Genomic DNA, 23392 nt, shown 5'->3' with positions numbered 1-23392 from the left:
CATAGCAAGACCACATCTCTATAAAAAATGAAACAATTAGCTGGGCATGGTGTTGTGCACCTGTAGTCCTGGCTATTCTGGAGGCTGAGGTGGAAGGATCACATGAGCCCAGGAGTTCAAGGCTGCAGTGAGCTATGATCGTGCCACTGCATTCCAGCCTGGGTAACAGAGCAAGACCCTGTCTCAAAAGAAAAAAAGGATGTGTTTCAGCTACTACATCTCTGGTCACGGGCCAGGCCTCTGCGTGGGGACAGTGTTCTCTAGAGTGCCTTCCAATAGGGGTCATAAAAAATCAACTTCATGGCTTGCAAAACAGAACAGAAAAGAAAAATGTCAGCATCCCAGGTAGACAGGGTAAGTATCCTCTCAGGAAGCATTTGTTTCAGTTGTGTGTGGCTGCACCAGCACGTGTGCATGCACATGCATCCGTGTATGTGTGCATACATGTGCATGTGTGCACCAGGAACACACTTCTTTCTGTGGATTGCCATCAAAGGAGCTGGGAAGCTGCTGCTCTGGAGCCTGCTTAGTAGATTCAGAGCTCTTAGTAACAACAATAATAAAATCGTGATTAATAATGATAACAGCAACACCTAGAGTTTGCTGAGTGCTTACTCTGTACTAAGCATGTACACTGCCCATCTTACCTAATTCTCACTAAAGATCTCTCAGGAGGTACTACTATTAGTCCCATTTTGTTGACAGGTAAACTGAAAATTATTTATGTGACTGGTGCCTGAAAGAGTGGGGCTGTGGTTTCAGCCCCTAGAAGAGGCACTGGCAGAAAATGATGGTTAGGTGGTGGCCAAAAGGAGGAAGGACCTGCCCACTGACCAGCGGTCCTGGGTCAGGCACTGGGACCTTACCTGGCCGCTGCCAGCTGCACAGCTTCCCCTTCAGCTCAGGGATTTGGTTGAGCAGATCCTGAGGGTCCGAGTAGACCATCACATGCTTTGGGCTGCCTGTGATCTCCTCCAGCTCTGCCCGCACGGCCTCACTGCCTACACCCAGCAGGAGCAGCTCTCGCGCCCTTGCGTGACGCGCTGGGCCCGCAACCTCATCCTCGGAGCGTGACTCAGTGAGCAAAACCACCACTCTGCGTGGCCGGTCCTGGCCTGTCCTGGTGGCGCTCCCAAAGCCACGCTCTGCCGCCTGCCTCAAGGCACTGCCCGTCAGGGTGGGGCCACCACGGAAGGGAATGCCATCGAGGCTCCTGACCAGGTCAGGCACATCCTGGTACTCCCCCACAGGCACCGCCACCAGCAGCTCCCTGCTGTATGTGGCCACACCCACTCGGGCCCGAGAGTCCTCGCTCAGCACGGCCTGCACAAACCGCTTCACGAAGACTTTGGCCCGCAGGAAGCCGTCCAGAGTGGTGCCCACAGAGCTGTCCAGCAGGAAGAGGAGGTCGACCCTGCATTCCAGGCTCAGCTTCAGGGCTGCGGGGATCACAGCAACACCCACTGTCAAGCCATGGGCATGCGGCATGCGAGCTGTCCCACCCGAGATGCCGAACATCTCCCAGGAGGGAGATGGTGCAGAGAAACTGTGGGCCCCCCGAGCTTAAGTGACCGGTGCTCGTCACAGAGTTAGAGACAAGGCCAGACATGGCACTCCTGGCACTCGCTAAGGGTCTCCATCTAGCCACTTTTTAAAGAAAAATGCCATCTACATTATCACTTTTTTCCATTATGGTTAGTCCTGTGTGTGTCCTGAGAAATCTTTGTCTGCCTCAAGATCATGAAAATATATGCTCCTGTGTTTGCTTCTACAGGCTTCACTGCTTTGCCTTTTGCATGGAGGTCTATAGCCACGCTAGAATTGACTTCTGGTAGGGTTGTGAGGTACAGGGTCAAGATTAATTGTTTTCATATAGATCTTCAACTAACCCAGTATCACTTGTTTTTAAAAGTTATTCGTCAAGCCCTTATATGGGTCAAGCATGGTACTAAGCACTTTGCATAATCTTATTTAAAACTCTCAACCACCCAGTGAGGTAAAGCCTACTATCATCTTCATTTCACACCTCTAAAATCAAAAGGAATCGGGGCTCCTTGCTCTGCTTTCATAGAATAGAGAAGAAAAGACTCTGCCCAGGACTGGGAGCCAGAGTTGGGTGGACTCCTGCCTTCAGCTGGGCTGGGCAGCACTCAAACTTCAAGCAGTGACCATTCTGCAGCTAATAAGCTGGGAGCCACTGTCTCATCCAGAGCTCAGCCACCCCAATTACCTACTCACGGAGCACTGACAGGCTGCACCATGTGAACTGCAGACCAGTGGTGCATTGGAAAGCAGATGGCTTGAGGGCCAGTTTCTACCCAGCAGCTGGAAGGGTGTGCAGTGAAAAGGGAAGCCCGTCCTCTCCTTGCTCCCCAGTGGTCAGTCTTGCAGGGCCGGTGCATACCTACCACAGTTAGCCTCCCCTCCAAAGGCCAGCGGGCAGAGGCACTGGTAGCCATCCAGTCCTTCTGGAACACATGTGCCTCCATTCTGGCAGGGCTGTGAGTCACAGGGGCCTATCAGAGAGATGCCCATTAACCGCTAAGCACCACAGCACAGAGGAGTGGAGAGGACTGGCCAGAGGTGTGGGTGCAGCTGGCTTCCTGCTCTAGCAGTGGCCCAGCCCCTCCCTTCCCCCACAGTCCACCAGGAAACCTGCAGCAGAGAGGGGAAAGCACTGCGGAGTTCATAAAGGAGGGGCTGGGCACGGGTGGTAAAGGATGCTCTGTAGCAGGCTTGGTAAGGCCCTGTGTGATGAACTGGTGTTAGACTGGAGCTTGACAAGGAGGAAGCTCCCCGTAGCATCAAGTGTGGGTGCCTCAAGACTGAGAGAGAGCTGCGGTGCCAATGGGGCCCTGTCTTCTAAGTTCTACACAGGGTTGTCTTAATGGCCTCTGCACCTGGCACAGCAAAACACGCCAGCCTTCGGATCCTGCAGTCAGGCTGCTCAGGACTGAATGTGGCCTCTTCCACTTCCTCCGGCACCTTAATTAACCTCTCCCATCTTCATATCCTCATCTAAAAAGGAGTGATGGGAACTGAACTTGTTCTGTGGGGTTATTGTGAGGATTAAATGAATTAATCCGCAGAAAGTCTCAGCACTAAAAAAACACTCCCTAGCAGGTAATGACAGTATTGACTTTTGGATGTGAGATGCAAATTATGAGCAAGGCCTCTTCAAAGCTGAAAGTTTACATGGGAAACCACAGCCTGTGTCAAAATCTGGCCCATTCTGAAGTGTCTGATCTATGAGTCCCTGTGGTGCATGCCTGAGCATCTCATCGCTTTCCTTATCAGTTATTACAAAGTGCAGCTAAAACCACATGACCTCCTTCCCAGGGTTACAGAAAACAAACAAGGTCTTCATGTGATCATGTATTCCAAGGGCTGGATAAGCAGCTGAGTGTGGTCACAACTGGGACTGGCATTTTCTTGTACTTTTTGCTTACAAATATTAATCTCTTTCTTGATGGCCACATCATTGTAATTAAAATATAGACTCTTCAAAGGCAGAAAAGATTGAGGCTAAGTCTAGGCACTTTGCTGGGGCTGCTGTTGTATCAGCCAGAAGACTGTGGAAATAGCTGGGGACTCACTGACATCGACAACAGTGGCCTTTAACTGAGCATCTATTATGTGCCAGGGACTGTGCTAAGCACAATACACACATGGTCTCATTTCATTGTCACAACCTTAGGTAGGAACTATAAAAACCCTATATGACAGATGAGGAAACTGAAGCTCAATGAATGGAAGTCACATGCCCCAGGTCAGATCATTGGTAAGAGGCAAAGCTGGGACTGAAAGCCATTTCACTCTAGTTTCCAAACCGGAAGTCCTCAAACCCTAATTTCTGAGCAGAAACAGCTCCACTCTCAGATTCTCCTGTGCTTCAGAGGCCGTGGTGCTGGAACTGTAAACCTTGAGAACATACTGAAGGGATCACCTAACCCCAAATAGGGACACTCGCTACCCTGCCTGCGTGTCTAACTGCTCACTACCCTTCCTGCGTGTCTAACTGCTCGCTACCCTGCCTGCGTGTCTAACTGCTCGCTGCCCTGCCTGCGTGTCTAACTGCTCACTACCCTTCCTGCGTGTCTAACTGCTCGCTACCCTGCCTGCGTGTCTAACTGCTCGCTGCCCTGCCTGCGTGTCTAACTGCTCGCTGCCCTGCCTGCGTGTCTAACTGCTCGCTGCCCTGCCTGCGTGTCTAACTGCTCGCTGCCCTGCCTGTGTGTCTAACTGCCGGCATTGCTTCCGGGAGACAGGCTACTCATCGGGAGTAACAAATCCACCCCAGGACTGACACCTACACATTCAAGGGCAATTTCAAGCTCCCAGGTCAGTGGGGTCATTAGCACCCCAAGTGAGGGACGGTGAGGGATAGTGAGGGCACACTGGTGAACCATGCTGAGTGATGCATAATGGCATCGATGATTCCTCAAGTTAATTTGGGATTTTACAGCTGAGGGATTACTTCCATGGGCATTATCTACTGAATCTTCACCAGGACCTCATATACGATGACCCCCTTTCACATGGAGGAGGGAAATGGGCTTCCAGATATCGGACAAACCACTACATTTTATAGAGGAGGAAATCACTCAGGTATCTTGCCCTGAGTTTGGTGCTGGCTTTGAGGATGTCTGCAAAGCTGGTGCTCGGTGCCTGCCTCTCTGCCTCTCACCAATGCACACAACCCTGGTTCAGGGGAGTAATCCCAAAGCTGCCACTCCATTCTTAATGAGCAAACACCATTGAGGGAGTCAAGAGCACACTCTCCTCTGCCCCCCAAGTGCCCCATCCCTCTGCCCTGGAGCCAGTCACAACCCCACCCTCTGTCCCAGGATTGTAAAAGCCACTTTACAAAGCAGCCTGGCCCCAGGGCCCTGAAAGAACCTGTAAATCCAAGAGACAGACCATACCTGGGCAGGTGGTCCTGTAGCAGGTGGCAGGGTGGGTTAGGAACACTCTCTTCCAGCTACAATCCGAGGAAACAGAATTATAGACAGATCAGACGTGTAAGGGGAGGGCAGAAAACAGAAGATGATTTACAACACCAAAAGCTGATAGAAGATTCCAATGCAGAAATAAGAGACTTCCTGGTTTTCTTTCTTGATTCTACCCTAACTTTTCTCTGCACATAGAGTAGGGAATGTTTCAAACTATCCAGTGACAATTAAAAAAAATAGGCTGGGGTGGTGGCTCACGCCTGCAATCCCAACAGTTTGGGAGGCCAAGGTAGGCAAATCACTTGAGGTCAGGAGTTCGAGACTAGCCTGGCCTACATGGTGAAGCCCCGTCTCTACTAAAAATACAAAAATTAGCCGGGCGTGGTGGCATGTGCCTGTAATCCCAGCTTAGCAGGCTGAGGCAGAAATGCTTGAACCCAGGAGGCGGAGGTTGCGGTGAGCCGAGATTGCACAACTGCACTCCAGCCTGGGTAACAGAGTAAGACTCCATCTCAAAAAAAAAAAAAAAAAAAAAGGTAACATAAGCTGGCTATCACATTTGAAATTAGGGACAGCCACATGCAAAACCCCAAACTGTAGCAACAGCTTTTTATTATAAGTTACTTTCTGAGGCTCACGATGCAGTAGGGAGAGAAATATTGGGAACTGGGCAACTGGATTTTGGCTGTGTGACCACAGACATGTTACTTTCCTCCTCTGGTCTTCACTTTCCTCTTTGTATAGTAATTCTATCTTCAGTTTTCAACTGTATTCCTTAAAGCTTCGATGGGGAGAGAAGAGCACTGAAGGAACAAGGCTCCAGGCCTCCTGCAGTGCCCCAGCCCCGCCCCTCCACCCCAGGTGTGCTGCTACTATCTGGTCCACACAACAAGTATCCACACGAGGCTCTGCAGGTCAAGACATGTAAGCCACTGGACTCAATGACTTCTCAGGTCTGCTGGAGAACTAACGTTCTGTGATAACACAGCAGCCACCATTCCTTGGGTGGCTTCCACCTGCTGGTGTTCCATGAACCACAGCTACCTGAAGAGATAGTTCCCTCCATGTTCCAGATAGGGAAATGGGTTCTGAGGGCTCACTTAGGGCCCCTGAGGTCACATAATTACTGGAACACAGCAGAGCTGGGATCCAAACCCTGACCATGACTGCAGATCCCCCCACTCTACCCTGTGGGCCTCACCCTCGCCTCTCCTGAGTCTCCGGGGCCATGTGCCCTGCTGTCACAGGAGCAGTTCCTCATCTGGGGGCAGAAAGCCCCACTCTGGGTTGGCAGCAGCTCCTGGGATGGCCTCACCTGAGGAGACTCTTGGGCCTTGGCAGAAACATTCCCTAAAGTTCTCCAAATAAGGCTTCTTCCAACAAGATCCCACCCTGGGCTGCCCACACAGGGGCAGGCCAATCAGGTGCTCCTCTAGGGCAGGGTCTTCCCTGGGGTAAAATGGAGTACACGCCAAGTCAATTCAGAGCTCATGGAGTTGCTGAAATAAAGGTTGCCAAGGCTGGGCGTGGTAGCTCACGCCTGTAATCCCAGCACTATGAAAGGCGGAGGCAGGAATTGAGCTCAGGAGTTTAAGACCAGCCTGGGCAACATAGTGAGACCCCATCTATAAAAACAACAACAACAAAAAAGAAACCTTAAAAATTAGCCGGCCATGGTGGTGCATGTCTGTAGTCCCAACTACTTAGGAGGCTGAAATGGGAGGATCACTTGAGCCTGGAAGTTTGAGGCTGCACCAAGCCATAATCCTGCCACTGTACTCCATCCTGGTGACAGAGCAAGACCTTGTCTCAAAAAAATAATAATAAAAACAAAGTTTGCCAAACTGCCAGCTCATTCAAGAGAAATCATCTTCTCTTCCATGTCTATCCTAGTGACCTCATAAAGCCACAAGTCCTAGCCCAGAAAGATCACTGGGCCCTTCCCCCTCCCTGATTCAGGCCTCCCTGGGAATCAGCATTTATGGAGCAGACACTACCAACAGGGCTTTGCAGGGACCTGCACACAGTTTGCCCCCCACCTCCCTCAGGTCTGGACACAAATGCCACATGCTCTGCAAGGCCCTCCCTGGCCACTCCATTTCAAACTATGACCTTGCCCCAACCCCCCGCCTACCCCACCGCATCCCCATCTTGCTGTTGTGTTCCTCCACAGCACCTGCTACCACTGAACAGTTTATTTTCTGTATTCATTTTGGAATGACTGCCTCCCATTACTGGAGCGTCAGCTTGTGAGGGTAGATGTGTTTCTGAGATGCTGGTGCTGATTTCCCAGGACCTGGGTGAGTGCCAGGAGCACAGGAGGCCCTCAGTGGGTATTTCTTGAGTGAAGAAATGGGTGAAGAGCTCCCAAATGCTTCATTCTAGGAGCCTGCAATATTAACGCATCTACCTATTAAATCACCGCCTGTTCTCAACAACCCTGTAGGGCAGGTATGATTATTATCATACCCCTTTTCAAACATAGAAACATGCAGTGGTAAGTTCACCGCTCCCTAGTGGTGCTGCTAAGATTAAAAATTCAGCAGCCTGAGAGCAGAGTCTGAATGCAAGGCCCAGGAAGTATACACTACAACCACCAGCCTCTTCCAGCTGCTCCCGGCTCTGAGCGCCTTGCCCACTGCCACAGTTCCAAATCTTGCAAAACTGCTCGAGCAGCCCCTTCTCTGTGACATCCCAGAGAGGACAGACTCCATCCCAGCACCTAGGATGCCTCAGGGTGGCCGCTGGTCTCCTTTTCCAATGCCCCCCTCTAAACCATGATTCCTTGGGGGCAGCAACTGTACTGTCTCCTTATCGCACATTGCCTGGCTCTGAGCAGGCACTTAGAAAGTGGCCACCAAGGAACGAATCAACTCCTCCTTTCACTTGAGAGGTTGGGTTCTGAGGAGAGCCTCTGGTGGCCCCGGCGTGGCATGAGACCTCATCTCCTCTGACCCTTATGTAGGGGGCTGGCCTTTCCCAGAGAAACAGTCTTTGGATTCTCCATCAGCCCAACACAGCCCTAAGGCTTCTCAGCCAATCAATTTCACTGCTGTGTGCTGTGCTGTGAGCTCATCGCTGGGGGAGGACCAATGGGTAAAGATGCAGCTGATTCAAACACTGCCCCGGCCCCCCAGAAAGGGAGAGGGGCAGGGTCACCAGTCTCCGGACAGAGGTGCTGAATGGCAGGTAGTCTAAAGAAAGTGCCCAGGAACAGTGTGGGGAGTGTTTGGGAGGGATGGGTTGGCAGCCGGGCAGCAGGTGCTCTTGGGTGCCTGGGCTCCAATCCTGAAGAACCCAGCATCCCACAGCCTCCCTGACTGGAATTCATCTGAGGATCTCGATCCTCTTGCCTCACTCAGCCCCCGTAATGTGGAAACTGGTGCTCAGAGGAACCAAATTACCAAATCAATATCACAAGTGCAGACCACTGCCCTGCAGGGCCAGTGCTTGGCTCACTCACCAGCCTTCCAGAATGCCTGTGACCCTGCCACCGGCGCTCACCCTGGGTACCTGCGCTGTGTGTTAAGGGATGCTGACACCGAGGAGCTGTGCCTCTCCCTGTTCTCCCATGGCTACGTCCCTGGCTTCCTCCCAGGTCTCCTTCGATCCCCGTCACAATCTCCATGGCAGGGCCCCAAAGTGCTATCCTCCCCGCAGCTCAGGGGTGGGGGTCTTCATCTCCACCCAGGCCGAGCCCAGACCGCGCAGACAAACCTGTAGAAGGGACAGTGTGCAGCCAGCACCGCAAGGGTCCGCCGCGATCCTCTCCAGCACGGGGCATTGCCAGCGAACTCCCGGACCATCTCCAGCGTCCTGCGCTCACAGGGGTGAGCCTCGACCCTGCAGTCTGTGTCCACAACACACACCCGCACCCACGGAGGAGACAGGGTTCCACCTCCTCCTGCCACACACGCTTCCCCAGCAGCTGCTCCCACTCCTGGGAGGTTCCACCACACTTCCAGGCTGGCCACTTTCTGCTCTCTCAGGTCAGGGCATATCTCTGGGTGAGGGGCCCTGCTCTGCCTGTTCAGCGGGGCATCCAGTCTCTGAGCATCTCCTCTGCTGGGCCCCACCCCACACAGCTTTTGCATAATGGGCACACATGTACATTCCATATAACGTCATCACTCTGGCTCCTGGATGGACCCTGACAAGGACGACTAGAATGCAGGGATCTTGCACCAAGCACAAAGCCTCCTTGTGCTCCTCTGTGTGGTCCAAGGCAGGGGGAGGAGACTTGGCTGTCTCTTGAGCAGGGGACAGGGAACCTACTACATCTGGGTCTCAAGCCCTGGGCCCCTCTACCTCCATGAAGACAAGCTTGGGGCTCCCAGCTGGGAAACCCACAGGGCAGGGCACAGGGAGATGCAGAGCATCCAGGGTGGAGGCTGCCGGTCTCTGTTTCTCTTGCCTGCCCTCCCTCCTTGGGAGGCTCCTGGGTCCTGACCTCTTGCCTCGGGGAGCCCTCTCTGACCCCACACGGCACTTCCACTCCCTCCAGGCTGGAAGGTCTTACCTGGCGTGGCGCTGGAGCAGATGGCAGAGCTGCTGAGGGTGCTGAAGAGGCCGTTGGTGGCATCCTCCACCTGCTCAGCCAACAGCACATGCTGCTCTCTAGGCTCGCTGGCCAGTGCATGCAGCTCCTCCCACCTGTGCCAAGGGGTTGTAACAGCTTGTGGTCCTATACCCACTCTCCTCCTGCCCCCTCATCTTCTAGGCCGTGGGTTCCTTGTGGATGGCAGCACAGATTTAGTGTCTGGTTTTGTCAGACCCATAGCTGGTGAGGAAAACAGTTAACCGGAATGGAAATGAAAGTGGTTCTAGGTGACAGCAAGCAAAGAACAAGCAAGCATAGCTGGTAACAGAAAAAAACACTGAGGAATGATAAACAGTGGACGTAAGAACTCCAAGGCCAGCAACAGGAGGCCATCTAGAGGAAGCGGCCAGCACACCTCGATAGCCATAGGGCAGCGCTGTTTGTGCCAGGAGGAAAATGATGTGCAGATGGTGACACTAGGACATGAAGAAAGGGTTAGGCGATGTTGAAAAACCTCATTTTAAGAAGACACGCAGTCGGGGGGGTGTGGTGGCTCACGCCTAATCCCAGCACTTTGGGAGGCAGAGGTGGGTGGATCACTTGAGGTCAGGAGTTCGGGACCAGCCTAGCTAACATGATGAAACCCCATCTCTACTAAAAATACAAAAATTAGCTGGGTGTGGTGGTGGGTGCCTGTAGTTCCAGCTACTTGGGAGGCTGAGACAGGAGAGCCACTTGAACCTGGGAGGTGGAGGTTGCAGTGAGCCGAGATTGTGCCACTGCACTCCAGCCTGGGCAACAGAGTGAGAGTCTGTCTCCAAAAAAAAAAAAAAAAAAAAAGACGCGCAGTCAGTAATGTATCTAGAAGAATCCTGTCCTTGAAAAGCCATCAGGGTGGACCAAGGTTTGACGATAGGGCAAAAATCCCATTCATTTCTAAAATTCAGGTCTGTAAAACTTCCCATTCTCCTCTGAATGCACATAAAACAGATTCTCCTCCCAGGACCCAGGACCGAGCCCTGAGGGCACATGTGCACAGGGGAGGCGTTGCACAGCCACGGTCTGCAGGCAGTGCTGCCAGCCCCGGAGCCCCCCAGCCCTGCAATGGACTTTCTTACAAGCTGCCAGGTAATTCAGATGCTGAGCCAGAGCTGAGAACTGTCAGAGAAGGGGCTCAAAAGGCAGAAAGAGACCAGGTGCGGTGGCTCACGCCTGTTATCCCAGTACTTTGGCAGGCGGAGGCGGGAGAATCCCTCAAGCTTAGGAGTTTGAGACCAGCCTGGGCAACACAGTGAAACCCTGTCTCTACAAAAATAAAAATAAAAAAATAGCTGGGTGTCGTGGCAGACATCTGTATTCCCAGCTACTTCAGCTACCTGGGTGGCTGAGGTGGGAGGATCACTTGAGCCCAGGAGGTCAGGGCTGCAGTTAGCCATGATCGTGCCACTGCATTCCAGCCTGGGTGACAGAGCGGGACCCTGACTCAAAAAGTAAAAGTAGAGACTGAACCAGTATCAGTTTTTTGCTTTATTGCTTGTAGAGTTTCACGCTGCCCTTGGCAGTGACCCTCAAACTCTGGTGGGCATCAGAGTCACTGAAGGCAGGATGAAGGGCAGACCAAGGCTCTCTGACACTGAGTGTCTGACTCAGTGGTGTGGGGCCCCAGGCTGTGCATTTCCAGCAGGCTCCCAGGTGATGAAGATACTGCATCCAGGGAGCACACGTTGAGAACCAGTGAGCAACAGCGACTCAGCCCTTTGGTGGGAGTGGGGAGGGGTGGGTCAGGTGGTCCTGGGAGCCCTACACGGCCCTCAGCTCAGGCCATCCCCCTCCCAAGGAATGGCTTCTCATCTCTCTAGGCCAGGGCTGCTCAAAGAGCAATGGGTGGGCAGAGCAGCTCCCTAAGCATTAAACGCTGGTGCAGAGGGGACAAGCGCAGACACTGAGGGGAAGCACTGACAAACTAACTGGACAGCGATGAGACAGTCATTTTATGTCTGCTGAATCAAATAATAAACATTTGAATTTATATTGTGTTTATTTCATTTTTCCCCTAATTAATTTATTTTTGCTTTATGAGACAGAGTCACCCTCTGTCACCCAGGCTGGACTGCAGTGGCGTAATCTCGGCTCACTGTAACCTCTGCTTCCTGGGTTCAAGTGACTCTCTTGCCCTAGCCTTCCGAGTAGCTGGGATTACAGGCACCCACCACCATACCTGGCTAATTTTTATATTGTTAGTAGAGATAGGGTTTCATCATGTTTGCCAGGCTGGTTTCAAACTCCTGACCTTGAGTAATCCACCATCCTTGGCCTCCCAAAGTGCTGGGATTACAGGCATGAGCCACCATGCCCGGCCTCATTTTTATTGTATTTTTAAAAAGTTATCAGTCCGTGGTGTATCTGGGGGGGAAAAAAAACCAAAAAAACAAAATACTGGTCCAGACAGTTTGAGAGGCACTGTTCCAGCTACCTGCTGAAGAAGAAAGCACTGGAAGGAGACAGGGATTCCCACCGTGTGGTGGGTTCTACCCTCATGGACAAATCTTTGGCAATGGTTATGCTCAAGGCACTGTGTCTGGCACAATGTAGGAAACGGCAGGCAGAGGGCCATGAGGCAAAGTCCCTCTCTCCTCTCTCCAGGAGTTTGTATTGCCTATATTTGAGAAGACAAAATGAGCCAATGAAGGCTAAGGCAGGCTGTGTTAAATGCCAACTTGCTGATCACAATGATTGATGACAATGATGTCATCACCATTTCCAGGACATGGCACAATCCTGGATGTCCCCACCTTACTGGCCGCTCTTTAGTCTCCATCACTCTCTCTTCTTCCTCTCTCTGACTGGCACTTGCTGGCCGTTGGTCATCTTCTCTCCCTGTCCCCACTGCCTAGGTGACCTTATATCAGATTTAAAAACCACCTCAAATTTCAATCTCCATGCCTGTCCCCTCCTCCATGCTCCAGATTCTCACACCCAACTGTCTGCTCGGCTCCCACACTAAGCTGTCCAATGTGCACCGCAAACTTCCTCTGTCTGAAACAGAACACAATGTTTCAGACAACCTGGATTTATTAACTGAGAAATTAAATAATGTACTAAAATTAATGAAGAGATTTCTGTGTGCAAACACAGTGCGCAGACCAGAGTCATTTCACTTAACACCCACAATAACTATTGGTCCATGGCATAAGTGACATCCATTTTTTGGTTTGAGAGCATTAAGGATCTATACCCTCCTCTCTTCTAGGAAAGCCTATTTGCCCAGCAGCCAGACAAATGGGATAAAGGGGGAGTGGCCAGTCAGACTCCTACTCCCTTGGCCCCAAGAGTGGGCTCTGCCTCAGGCTGATTAGAATATTTTATTGCATTGTTAAACTGTGGAAAGAGGTCTTTTCTCTCCAGGGTGGAGCTCTGAAGACGTGAGCTGGGCACCGTCCACAGCTCCAGTTCCAGCTTCCTAATAAAGTCAGGGTACGAGAGGAGGCAACAGGCAGAGAACAGCAGAGATATGTGGAAGAATCTCAATGACACTGAAGTCCCTGGCTCCTGCACACCCTGAGGGACCCCCATCCCACCCAGTGAATAAGATCACTCCATGAATGTCCATTTTTGCCCAAATAAATTTCAGCAGAGTTTCTGGTACTTGCAACTGAGTTTTCAAACAAAACCAAAATCAGTGCAAATACTTAGGCTCCAAAAGATTGGAGCTTCCTGTGCACTGGAGTCAAAATGGCAAAGTGAGGAAAAGACAGATCCAGGGAAGGACCCAGACGGCTCTTCCAGTCCCCTCCCTTCCCATGGCCATGTCACGATCCCCAGGCTGACCACCTGAGGGCTGATCCAGGGTGACTGAGGCTCTTACCTGGGAAACCTGACCCCCACAGCAAACACAGTGACACCCCTTTCCTTCAGCTGCGTGGCTGGCAGTGCCACATCCCCCTGGGACTTCCCATCAGTGACGATGATGAGGATCTGGGGCACAGAGGCATTTCTGCCTCCAGGCAACCCTCTGTGCAGAAGGTATTTCAGAGCAAGTCCCATCTCCGTGCGCCCTCCTCTGTGCACACCCAGAAGGAAAAAAGAAAGAAAAGTGAATGATGTGGGGAGGTGAAGTTGGGATGAGAGTCTGAAATCAATGAGCTCTTCCGTTATTAGCGAAAGGTCGCTTTCTCCTAGCAGAGGTTGAAAGTGATAGTTCTACCATCTAAACCACAACAACAATGAACGGAAATTATTTTTTCCATGCACTTGAGATTCACCCTGTACATCTCTGTTGTATTCTATCATAATGTCATTGTGTGTTGGGTGTGTTTTTCTCCTCCCCGAGTGATGACTCTGGGCCGACAGCTCTTGTCATTTGTCTAACACCTGCCTCCCATCTCCTCATCCCTGCATCATCTCCTTCTTGTTACAGCTCAACATCTTGGGTTGGGAAAGCAGATAATGAGCTTAGGAAAACTGTGTGAGGAAGGACCCATAAGAGTGAAGGACAGGGCTTCAAGGCAAGGGTGTGATGAGAGTCTTTTCTGTGATCCAGGCCTTTGTGGGCCATGTCCAAATTCAGGGTTGGGAGCTGGAAGGCTGAGCTGTCTGACCACCTCCAGATCAGGGCAGGTTACAGGGGTCCCATCTCATCGGGATGCCAATGGTCCTCTATTTGCTGTGGCTTGAGATCCTCTCATCCTCGCAGCTCAGTTATAGGAACTGTTGACCAATCCTGGAATCCCAGAGCAGGATGTCTGCTAAATCTCAAATTAGGAGGCTCCTGTAAGCGTCCTGTCAGAGAGAGGACTGCCAGCTTTGAGTGTCAGCTGGACAGAAAATAATGACTCACTACAGTGGATTTTAGGTTACGGAATTGTGAGTCAGTCAGTCCCTGTTGCAGCCAAACCATTCAGCGGATGGTAGCCCATCCAAACATGATCAACAATGTGAGGCTGATGGAATTACTGTGGTTATCAACAGTACACACAGAGAAAACCCTGTGGGAGCATTATTCTGAAATAGTGACTAACCACAGATTCTAGATGGGGGACACATTTACACTCAGATTGTACCAACCATAAATTAAGGCAATGCCTACCTTTAATTCAGCCCTAACTATGGTCATTCTTCTAATGTGAAAACATCCAACTGACAAGAGGCATGGGCATTACCTGCTGTGTGTGTGTGTGTGTGTGTGTGTGTGTGTGCGCGTGTGTGTGTGTGTGTGTGTGGTTTTACTTCTCATGCAAGTCTGACATGAGTCCTCCTGCCCAGGCATCTCTCCTGGTTGGCTCCCCTCCAAGCAGCTACTCAGGAATCCAGGTTCCTTTCATGTTGTGGTTCCACCTTCCCCTCAGTCCTCAAAATGCTCTCCATTCAGCAGGAAGACAAGGAAAGAGCATGAAGATTGTGCTTGGGAAGGATTTATGGACCAGGCCTAGAATATTCTTCACTTTTATTGCTTTCTAACTTAAGCAAGCTCTTAAAGGGCAGTTTTCTTTGCGGTGCTCCATAAAGTTAAAAAATGTCAACAAGAGCTGACAACTCCTAGAATTAGCAGTCTTGCCTACAATACATATATTGACATTTGCATGGGTTAAAAATTCACTTACTTTTTTTCAACCCGTGAGTATTTACTGTGGATTCACTAGAGGGAAGATAGTGAAATGGAGACCAGGAAGTATAACCACGATCCCATCCCTTAAAGAACTCCCAGTCTAGTTGAAGAAATGGGATCTACAAGACAGCAAGCAAAAAGGAATGCAAGGATACAAATAATAGGAATTCGGAGAAGCAGATTCATTGTGGGGTGGAGCTGTCAGGGAACAGGCTTCAGAGGGGAAAAAGCTTTTAAATGGGGTCTTGGTGAATCAGCTGATGAGGAAAGGAAGAGGCCATTCTGATCATAGGAAGGGGTTAAAGCAAAGACACAGGTAAGCAATGTAACCTGTGTTCTGGAGCTAGCGAGCAGAGCTTGGCTTGGGCAATGGGCTTATCAAAGAAAAACAGAGCATACCAACATGGATGAATCTTCGAAGAGGAAGACTACACTCACGCCACTGACTCCCAAGCGCCCCCAACTCCTCTCACACCCTGCTGGATCACACATTAGATACCGAAGACCACCAACCCGATTCTGATCTCTACTAATACTGTTTCCTTCACCAAAGAGCTCTTGTGTTCAAAAAGGGTGTTCCTCCAGGGCTCCTGGGAGGGCAGAATGGCTTCCATTTCTAAAGGATAATATTAGCGCTGACATTTTACTTTGTGCCAGACACTACACACACACACCTGTTACTGAATGTAATCCTTACATCCATGGTAAAAGGTACTAATCTTACCCACATTTAACAAATGAGGAAACCCCACTCAGAGAATAGTGATAACTGGTAATATTTCCTGGGCATTTAGCACGTGCCAGACGCTGTGCTCAACCCATGTTTATCTATATATGCTTAGCATATTATCATATAATTCTCGCCACAGCTCTCGGGAATAGAGGAGTCCAGAGAAGGGGCTAAACTAAGGTTATGCCGCTCATGAGTGGTGGAGGCAGGACTTGAACCCAGGGCCCTCCACTTCCAAAGCCCAAGTTCTTAAACAGATAGTTACATAGTTGTGAAGGCACCTGACTCTCATCTGGCTAGTGGAGGTCGGAACTGGAGTTTAAGCCCAGTCTGGCTGAATTTGAAGCCAGTGCTCTTTCCTCTCCAAGGCTCAGCTTAATCTGGCCTGCTGCCCATTTTTGTAAAGTTTTATTGGAAAACAGCCACACCCACTGATTTATGTACTGTCTACACAGAGACCATTGGCCTGAAAATTAAAATTATGTACTATACAACTTTTACTGAAAAAGTTTGCCAACCCCTGTTCTAAACTGTCCTGCTTAAATGCTCACAAGACTTTCTTCTCATCCAAAGCCAAGCTGCTTTGGTGGCTTTGAAGCAACCTGCTCCTCTACCCACTGGCCAGTGGGCCCTATGGCCTCCTGGCTATGTTCTTGGATCCTGAGGTTCTCAACCAGTCCTTGCCTTCTTTCCCCAAAACCTCCCCTCCCTTGTGGTCCATCTGATCATTACCACTCCTACAGGCTCACAGCTTCAGGAGTGAAAAGAAAAAGTGCTTGTTCCCCATACTCTTTTCTGTTTCTCACAGGGGTCTGCCCTTGGCCCCTTCAGAGTTAAACTGTTTTTCCTTTCCATCTACCACCTTCAGGGGAAGGCTTAGGTTCCAGCCAGATTTTGTTTTCTTATTTTTTTGAGACAGAGTCTCACTCTGTCACCCAGGCTGGAGTGTTGTGGCATATTCTCAGCTCACTGCAACCTCCACCACCTGGGCTTAAGCGATTCTCCTGCCTCAGCCTCCCGAGTAGCTGGGACTACAGGCACTCACCACCATGCCCTGCTAATTTTTGTATTTTTAGTAGAGACAGGGCTTCACCATGTTGGCCAGGCTGGTCTCAAACTCCTGACCTCAGGTGATCTGCCCACCCTGGCCTCCCAAAGCGCTGGGATTACAGGCGTAGGCCACCGCGCCTGGCCCATCCAGATTTTCTAATGGGTCTGGGCCTCCCTCTTCACAACCATCAGCCTGTGGTTACAGAGAAATTAAGTTTCAGGGACATGAGAGCCCAGGCTGCCCACTGCACAGGACTGACAGTACTTACCCTTCACGTTGCTCAGCACAGTGATACCAATGCTGTCACCCTCTCTACCTCAGCACCCTGTTAAGGGTTCCCACAAGAAAACTGTCTGCTGGCTTGCGACCAAGGTAAGGTGAGATTCCCCATGGCTTGACCTCTGAGAAGTGAGAAGAAATCCCTCTGCTTGGCCGGGCGCAGTGGCTCACGCCTGTAATCCCAGCACTTTGGGAGGCCGAGGCAGGCGGATCACAAGGTTAGGAGATCGAGACCATCCTGGCTAACATGGTGAAACCCTGTCTCTACTAAAAATACAAAAAAATTAGCCAGGCATGGTGGCGGGTGCCTGTCGTCCCAGCTACTCGGGAGGCTGAGGCAGGAGAATGGTGTGAACCTGGGAGGTGGAGCTTGCAGTGAGCCGAGATCGCGCCACTGCACTCCAGCCTGGGCGACAGAGCGAGACTCCATCTCAAAAAAAAAAAAAAAAAAGAAAAAGAAATCCCTCCGCTTACTCCAGGAAGCACTTCTGCCTAAGAGTCTGTTCTGAGCTCAGGGTCTATTTCTATGTTTAACAAACGAGGAAACCCCACTCAGAGAATAGTGATAGTAACTGCTAATATTTCCTGGGCACTTAGCGTGTGCCAGGCGCTGTGCTCAACCTATGTTTACCTATATATGCTTAGCATATGCCCATATAATTCTCACCACAGCTCTCTGGAATAGGAGAGTCCAGAGAAGGGTCTAAACTAAGGTTATGCCACTCATGAGTGGTGAAGGCAGGACTTGAACCCAGACAGGGGGCTCTGAGGCCAGAGTCTCACCAGAATTTTTCTAATTTCTCTCAAATTGAACTAAACTAGGTTGCAAGTTGAAGGTTCACAGATCAGCTACTGTCTTGGGGGTTATGACTGCCATGCATGAACTTTTGGGGGTGGGGGGTGGGAGGGCTAGAATCAAAACATTTTGCTATCAGTGCAGACAAGTAATTAAGAACATGAGTTCCAGAGGTGGAGGGGCTCAAATATTAGTTCTGAAATATCTTAGCAGGTAAACTTGGAAAAGTTACTTGACCTGAGTCCCAGTTTCCTTCCATGTTAAAAGGGGAAAGAAATAGTATTGTTAGAGGATGAAATACCGGGTCTAGCACCTGTGAGGACCTAGTGGGTGGCTGTTACCAAAATGAACCCACAGCAGCCTACTGTAAGAAGTTTATCTTTTGAGTCTAGTCTCAAATTCTAGTGTTCATAAAAATCTCTCAGGAGACTTAATGATGTAGATTTTCAGGTCCTATTCCCTGACAGTCCAAATTGGTGGGTCTGTAACCTGGCCTGAAAATCTTGATTTCAAACCAGCACTCCCTCCCCTCCTCCCTCACCTTCCTGCAGGTCGTTCTGATGTCAGCAGGCCATGAAACAGACTAAGAAAAATAATTCATAAGAAGCCAGGCACTGTGGCTCATGCCTGTAATCTCAGCACTTTGGAAGGCCGAGGTGGGTGGATCACCTGAGGTCAGGAATTTGAGACCAGCCTGGCTAACATGGCGAAACCTCATCTCTACTAAAAATACAAAAAAAAAAAAAAAAAAAAAATTAGCCAGGTGTGGTGGCGGGGGCCTGTAATCCCAGCTATCGGGAGGCTGAGGCAGGAGAATCGCTTGAACCAGGTAGGCAGAGGTTGCAGTGAGCTGAGATTGCCCCACTGCATTCCAGCTTGGGTGACAGAGAAAGACCCTGTCTTAAAAATAACAATAATAATAATTCATAAGAAAACCCAGCCGGCGCGGTGGCTCACAACTGTAATCCCAGCACTTTGGGAGGCCAAAGCGGGTGGATCACCTGAGGTCAGGAGTTCAAGACCAGCCTGGCCAAGATGGTGAAACCCCATCTCTACTAAAAATACAAAAATTAGCCGGGCATGGTGGCGGGTGCCTGTAATCCCAGCTACTCGGGAGAGTCTGAGGCAGGAGAATCACTTGAACCTGGGAGGCGGAGGTTGCAGTGAGCTGAGATTGCGCCACTGCACTCCAGCCTGGGTGACAAGAGTGAAACTCCGTCTCAAAATGAAAAAGAAAGAAAAGAAAACCCACTGTAGGTACAGGGATGTTGATTATAGCTTTTTTTTCCAGCAATAGACAAAAATTCTGGAATCAAATGTTACCTTTTAGGAGAATAATTAAATATATTGTGATACCTGAACTTGGATTATTAAATAATTAAAAATGATCAACATGAAAAATACAGCTTTATGTAAAAGCACATACCAAATAATATTAAGGGGGAAAAAAAAGGACAAAATGCTTTGTAATTCTAACTAACCCAAAAGCCATATTTAAATGTTAATGTGGTTTGAAAGGGGCCAGGGAAGGCTATCAACAGTTTTGTGCCAAGGTAAAGTGGAGACAAAGCTATGGAGGGAGTCCAAAAAATTCAGTCACAGTAAACACAGGGTTGTGTTACTATGAGATTAATGAAATGAGCAAGCCCGGGCAGCCAGCAGGCCAGGAGCTCTGTGCATTTAGGAACCAATCACCAGCCAGGTCTTATCTTGATTTTATGTCATCGTGGGGTGCAATGTTGGAAGGTTTGACTGCAATGTTTTTTAAACTTCTTGCAAGGTAGCAATAAGGTGGTTGTCAGAGTGGTTTCTTCACTACCTCAAAACATACTTTTGGGGGACTGCCTCGGTCTGGAAAGGCAAGTGTCCTGGGTTTGAGTTGAGCTGTCCTAATCAGTCAAGCATCTAACGTTTCACTGTCACTCGAGGGAATGGATACCCCATTCTCCCTGACATGATGATTACTCATTGCATGCTTGTATCAAAACATCTCACATACCCCATACATATATATACCTACTACATACCTACAAAGTTTAATTTTTTTTTTCTTTGAGACGGAGTCTTGCTCTGTCACCCAGGCTGGAGTGCAGTGGCGCGATCTCGGCTCACTGCAAGCTCTGCCTCCTGGGTTCATGCCATTCTCCTGCCTCAGCCTCCCGAGTAGCTGGGACTACAGGCGCCCGCCACCACGCCCAGCTAATTTTTTGTATTTTTAGTAGAGATGGGGTTTCACCGTTTTAGCCAGGATGGTCTCGATATCCCGACCTCGTGATCTGCCCACCTCGGCCTCCCAAAGTGCTGGGATTACAGGCGTGAGCCACCGCGCCCGGCCAAAAGTTGAAAATTTAAAAACAAAACTTCACTGTAGAAAAAGAACAAAGTGCTCCGGGGAGGTCATCACTCCCATTTGGCCCATGTTCCTCCATTCTGATTCATAACAGCCTGTCTTCATTTTTAGTGTCCTCAGTGACCCCACAACTGGGGCCAAAAATCAGTGCCTCCTTTCCTTGTTTGTTGTCACTTACAGTTGTCCTAGGAAACATAAGTGCTAATCATACACAGCCCCAGAAGAGCAGACCTTGTTCAGACACATAAGAAGCCTTCATTCTCCACCCTCAATGTCCTCAATCTTAGTGTGTCTCTCCATTTCATATGTCATAAATAATGCTCTCAAGCCCTTAGTTATGACCTCAACACAGCTGAAAAGCAGCTCAACTAATCATCTAGGGGGTGTGGGAGAGGGAGCGTGGTGAGAGGTGGGAAAGGACAGCTGGGTGGGGCCTACTGGATTGGCAGTGTAACCCACTGATCCTGGCCAGGGCCCCTGTTTCTTCTCGGCCTCAATATCCTCCTCTGTAAAATAAGGGAGGGAAAACATACCAGATGATCTCTAATGCTCCTTGCTCCTTTTTGTACCAATTCTTTGAGATTTGATTAGTTTTTCAGACAAGAGCAGAGGTGAATTCTTTGAGTCAAAGTCACTCAAATGGTCTTTGACTTTTAGCCCTAAACTTAAACCAACAGCCTTTTTCCTCTGAAAATGCATACTGCATATAATGGGTAATTTTTTTTTAAACTACCTTATTGATATAACTTACATAACATAAAAGTCACACTTTTAAAGTGTACAATTCAGTGATATTTAGTATATTCACAAAGCTGTGCAACCATCACCACTATCTAAGTCCAAAACATATTCTTTACCCCAAAAAGAAGCCCTGTACCATTAGCAGCCATTCCTCATTCCCGTCAGCCCCTGGCAATGACTAATCCACTTTTTATCTTCATGTATTTGCCTATTCTAGACACTTCACAAAAAGTAGAATCATGGCCAGGCGTGGTGGCTCATGCCTCTAATCCCAGCACTTTGGGAGGCCAAGGCAGGTGGATCACCTGAGGTCAGGAGTTCGAGACCAGCCTAGCCAACATGGCAAAACCCCGTCTCTACTAAAAATACAAAAATTAGCCAGGCATGGTGACGAGCGCCTATAGTCCCAGCTACTCGGGAGGCTGAGGCAGGAGAATCGCTTGAACCCGGGAGGTGGAGGTGACAGTGAGCCAAGATCGCGCCACTGCACTCCAGCCAGGGTGACAGAATGAGACTCCATCTCAAAAAAAGAAAAAAAAGTTGGCCGGGCATAGTGGCTCACGCCTGTAATTCCAGCACTTTGGGAGGCCAAGGCAGGCAGATCACGAGGTCAGGAGATAGTGACCATCCTGGCTAAAACGGTGAAACCCCATCTCTACTAAAAATACAAAAAAAATTAGCCGGGCGTGGTGGCGGGCACCCGCAGTCCCAGCTACTTGGGAGGCTGAGGCAGGAGAATGGTGTGAACCCAGAAGGCGGAGCTTGCATTGAGCCGAAATAGCACCACCGCACTCCAGCCTGGGCAACAGAGCGAGACTCCATCTCAAAAAACAAACAAACAAAAAAAAACGTGGAATCATATAGTATATGACCTGCTATGCCTGGCTTCTTTCACTTAGCCTAATGTTTTCAAGATTCCTCCATGCTGTACCATGAATCAGTACTTTGTTCATTCTTACAGTTGAATAGTATTCCATTGTTTGGATATACCACATTTTGTTTATACACGCATTAGTTGGATATTTTCTGTTGTTTCTGTTTTGGAGCTGCTATAAACAGCACTGGTATGAACATTAGCATACAACTATTTTCGTGTGCACGTGTTTTTAACTCTCCTGAAGTGGAATTGCTAGGTCATATGCTAAATCTATGTTTAACATTTTGAGGAACTGCCAAACCTTTTTCCAATGTGGCAGGCACCACTTACAAATCCCACAAGCAATGGATGAGGGCTGTACTTTATCCACAGCTTTACCAACACTTGTTTTTGTCAGTCTCTGAGTCATCGTAGTAGCTATGACATGGTAGCTCACTAAGGTTCTGATCTGCATTTCCTTAATAGTTAATGATGTTGACAATCTTTTTGTGTACTTATTGGCCATTTGTCTATCTTCTTTGGAACAATGTCTACTTACAAGGTTTCTTTGTGAGGTGATAAAAATGTTCAAAAATTAGAATAGGGTAAAAGTTGCTTAACTCTGTAAATATATTCAAAACTATTGAATTGTACACATTAAATGTGTTAACTTTATGGCATATAAAATATATCTCCATAAAGCTGTTTTTAAAAAGCGTGTGTAACAGTCACAGGGGAGGGTGGGGAGATGCCTTTTAAAAGTGCAGATTCGGCCAGGCACGGTGGCTCACACCTGTAATCCCAGCACTCTGGGAAGCCAAGGCGGGCTTTCTGGGTTGAACCCAGGAGGCAGAGCTTGCAGTGAGCAGAGATCGTGCCACTGCACTCCAGCCTGGGCAACAGAGCGAGACTTTGTCTCAAAAAAAAAAAAAAAAAAAAAAAAAGGGCAGATTCCTGGCTGGGCACAGTGGCTCACACCTGTAATCCCAGTACCTTGGGAGGGCAAGACAGGTGGATTGCTTGAGTTCAGCAGTTCAAGACCAGCCTGGGCAACATGGGGAAACCCCATCTCTACAAAAATAGAAAAATTAGCCCAGTGTGGTGGCACATGCCTGCAGTCCCAGCTACTTGGGAGGCTGAGGTGGGAGGATGGCTTGAGCCTGGGAGGTGGAGGTTGCAGTGAGCCAATATAGCACCACTGCACTCCAGCCTAGGCAACACAGTGAGACTGTGCTTCAAAAACAAAGCGCATATTCCTAAATATACCAAGAGCAGAGAGTGATTCCACAAATCTGGGAGGAAGCCCGTGCACTGTGTGTCTTAGTCAAAGATACGGAGCAAGGCTGAGACTGTTCTCTGTAAGAAGCCAATTCTCGGAGGCCCCAAGGGCACAAGGCTCCAGGGGAAGAAGAAAAGGCCGATGTGCACTACTGTATTTTATAAACACATATTAATGAGCTCTTTCCTTTTGTACTTTCTTGCATGATGACTT

The 23392-nt window shown here is 49.4% G+C and overlaps 1 protein-coding gene across 1 annotated transcript in view; it reads right to left on the bottom strand.

Moving 5' to 3' along the window:
* The window catches only part of VWA2 (von Willebrand factor A domain containing 2), a 52533-nt gene that overhangs the window by 4130 nt on the left and 25011 nt on the right, over nucleotides 1-23392 (bottom strand). Inside the window, exons 6-11 of the mRNA XM_055352214.2 lie at nucleotides 13358-13552; nucleotides 9472-9605; nucleotides 8670-8802; nucleotides 4926-4981; nucleotides 2409-2516; nucleotides 867-1439 (exon numbers count right to left, since the gene is read on the bottom strand). Coding sequence (XP_055208189.2) covers nucleotides 867-1439; nucleotides 2409-2516; nucleotides 4926-4981; nucleotides 8670-8802; nucleotides 9472-9605; nucleotides 13358-13552 — 1199 coding nt within the window. The remainder of the gene's footprint in view (nucleotides 1-866; nucleotides 1440-2408; nucleotides 2517-4925; nucleotides 4982-8669; nucleotides 8803-9471; nucleotides 9606-13357; nucleotides 13553-23392) is intronic.

The sequence above is a fragment of the Gorilla gorilla genome, chromosome 8, assembly GCF_029281585.2.
Source record: "Gorilla gorilla gorilla isolate KB3781 chromosome 8, NHGRI_mGorGor1-v2.1_pri, whole genome shotgun sequence".
Lineage (NCBI taxonomy): Eukaryota > Metazoa > Chordata > Mammalia > Primates > Hominidae > Gorilla > Gorilla gorilla.
The sequence above is the reverse complement of the archived record's forward strand: the minus strand, read 5'-3'. Positions and strand labels throughout refer to the sequence as shown.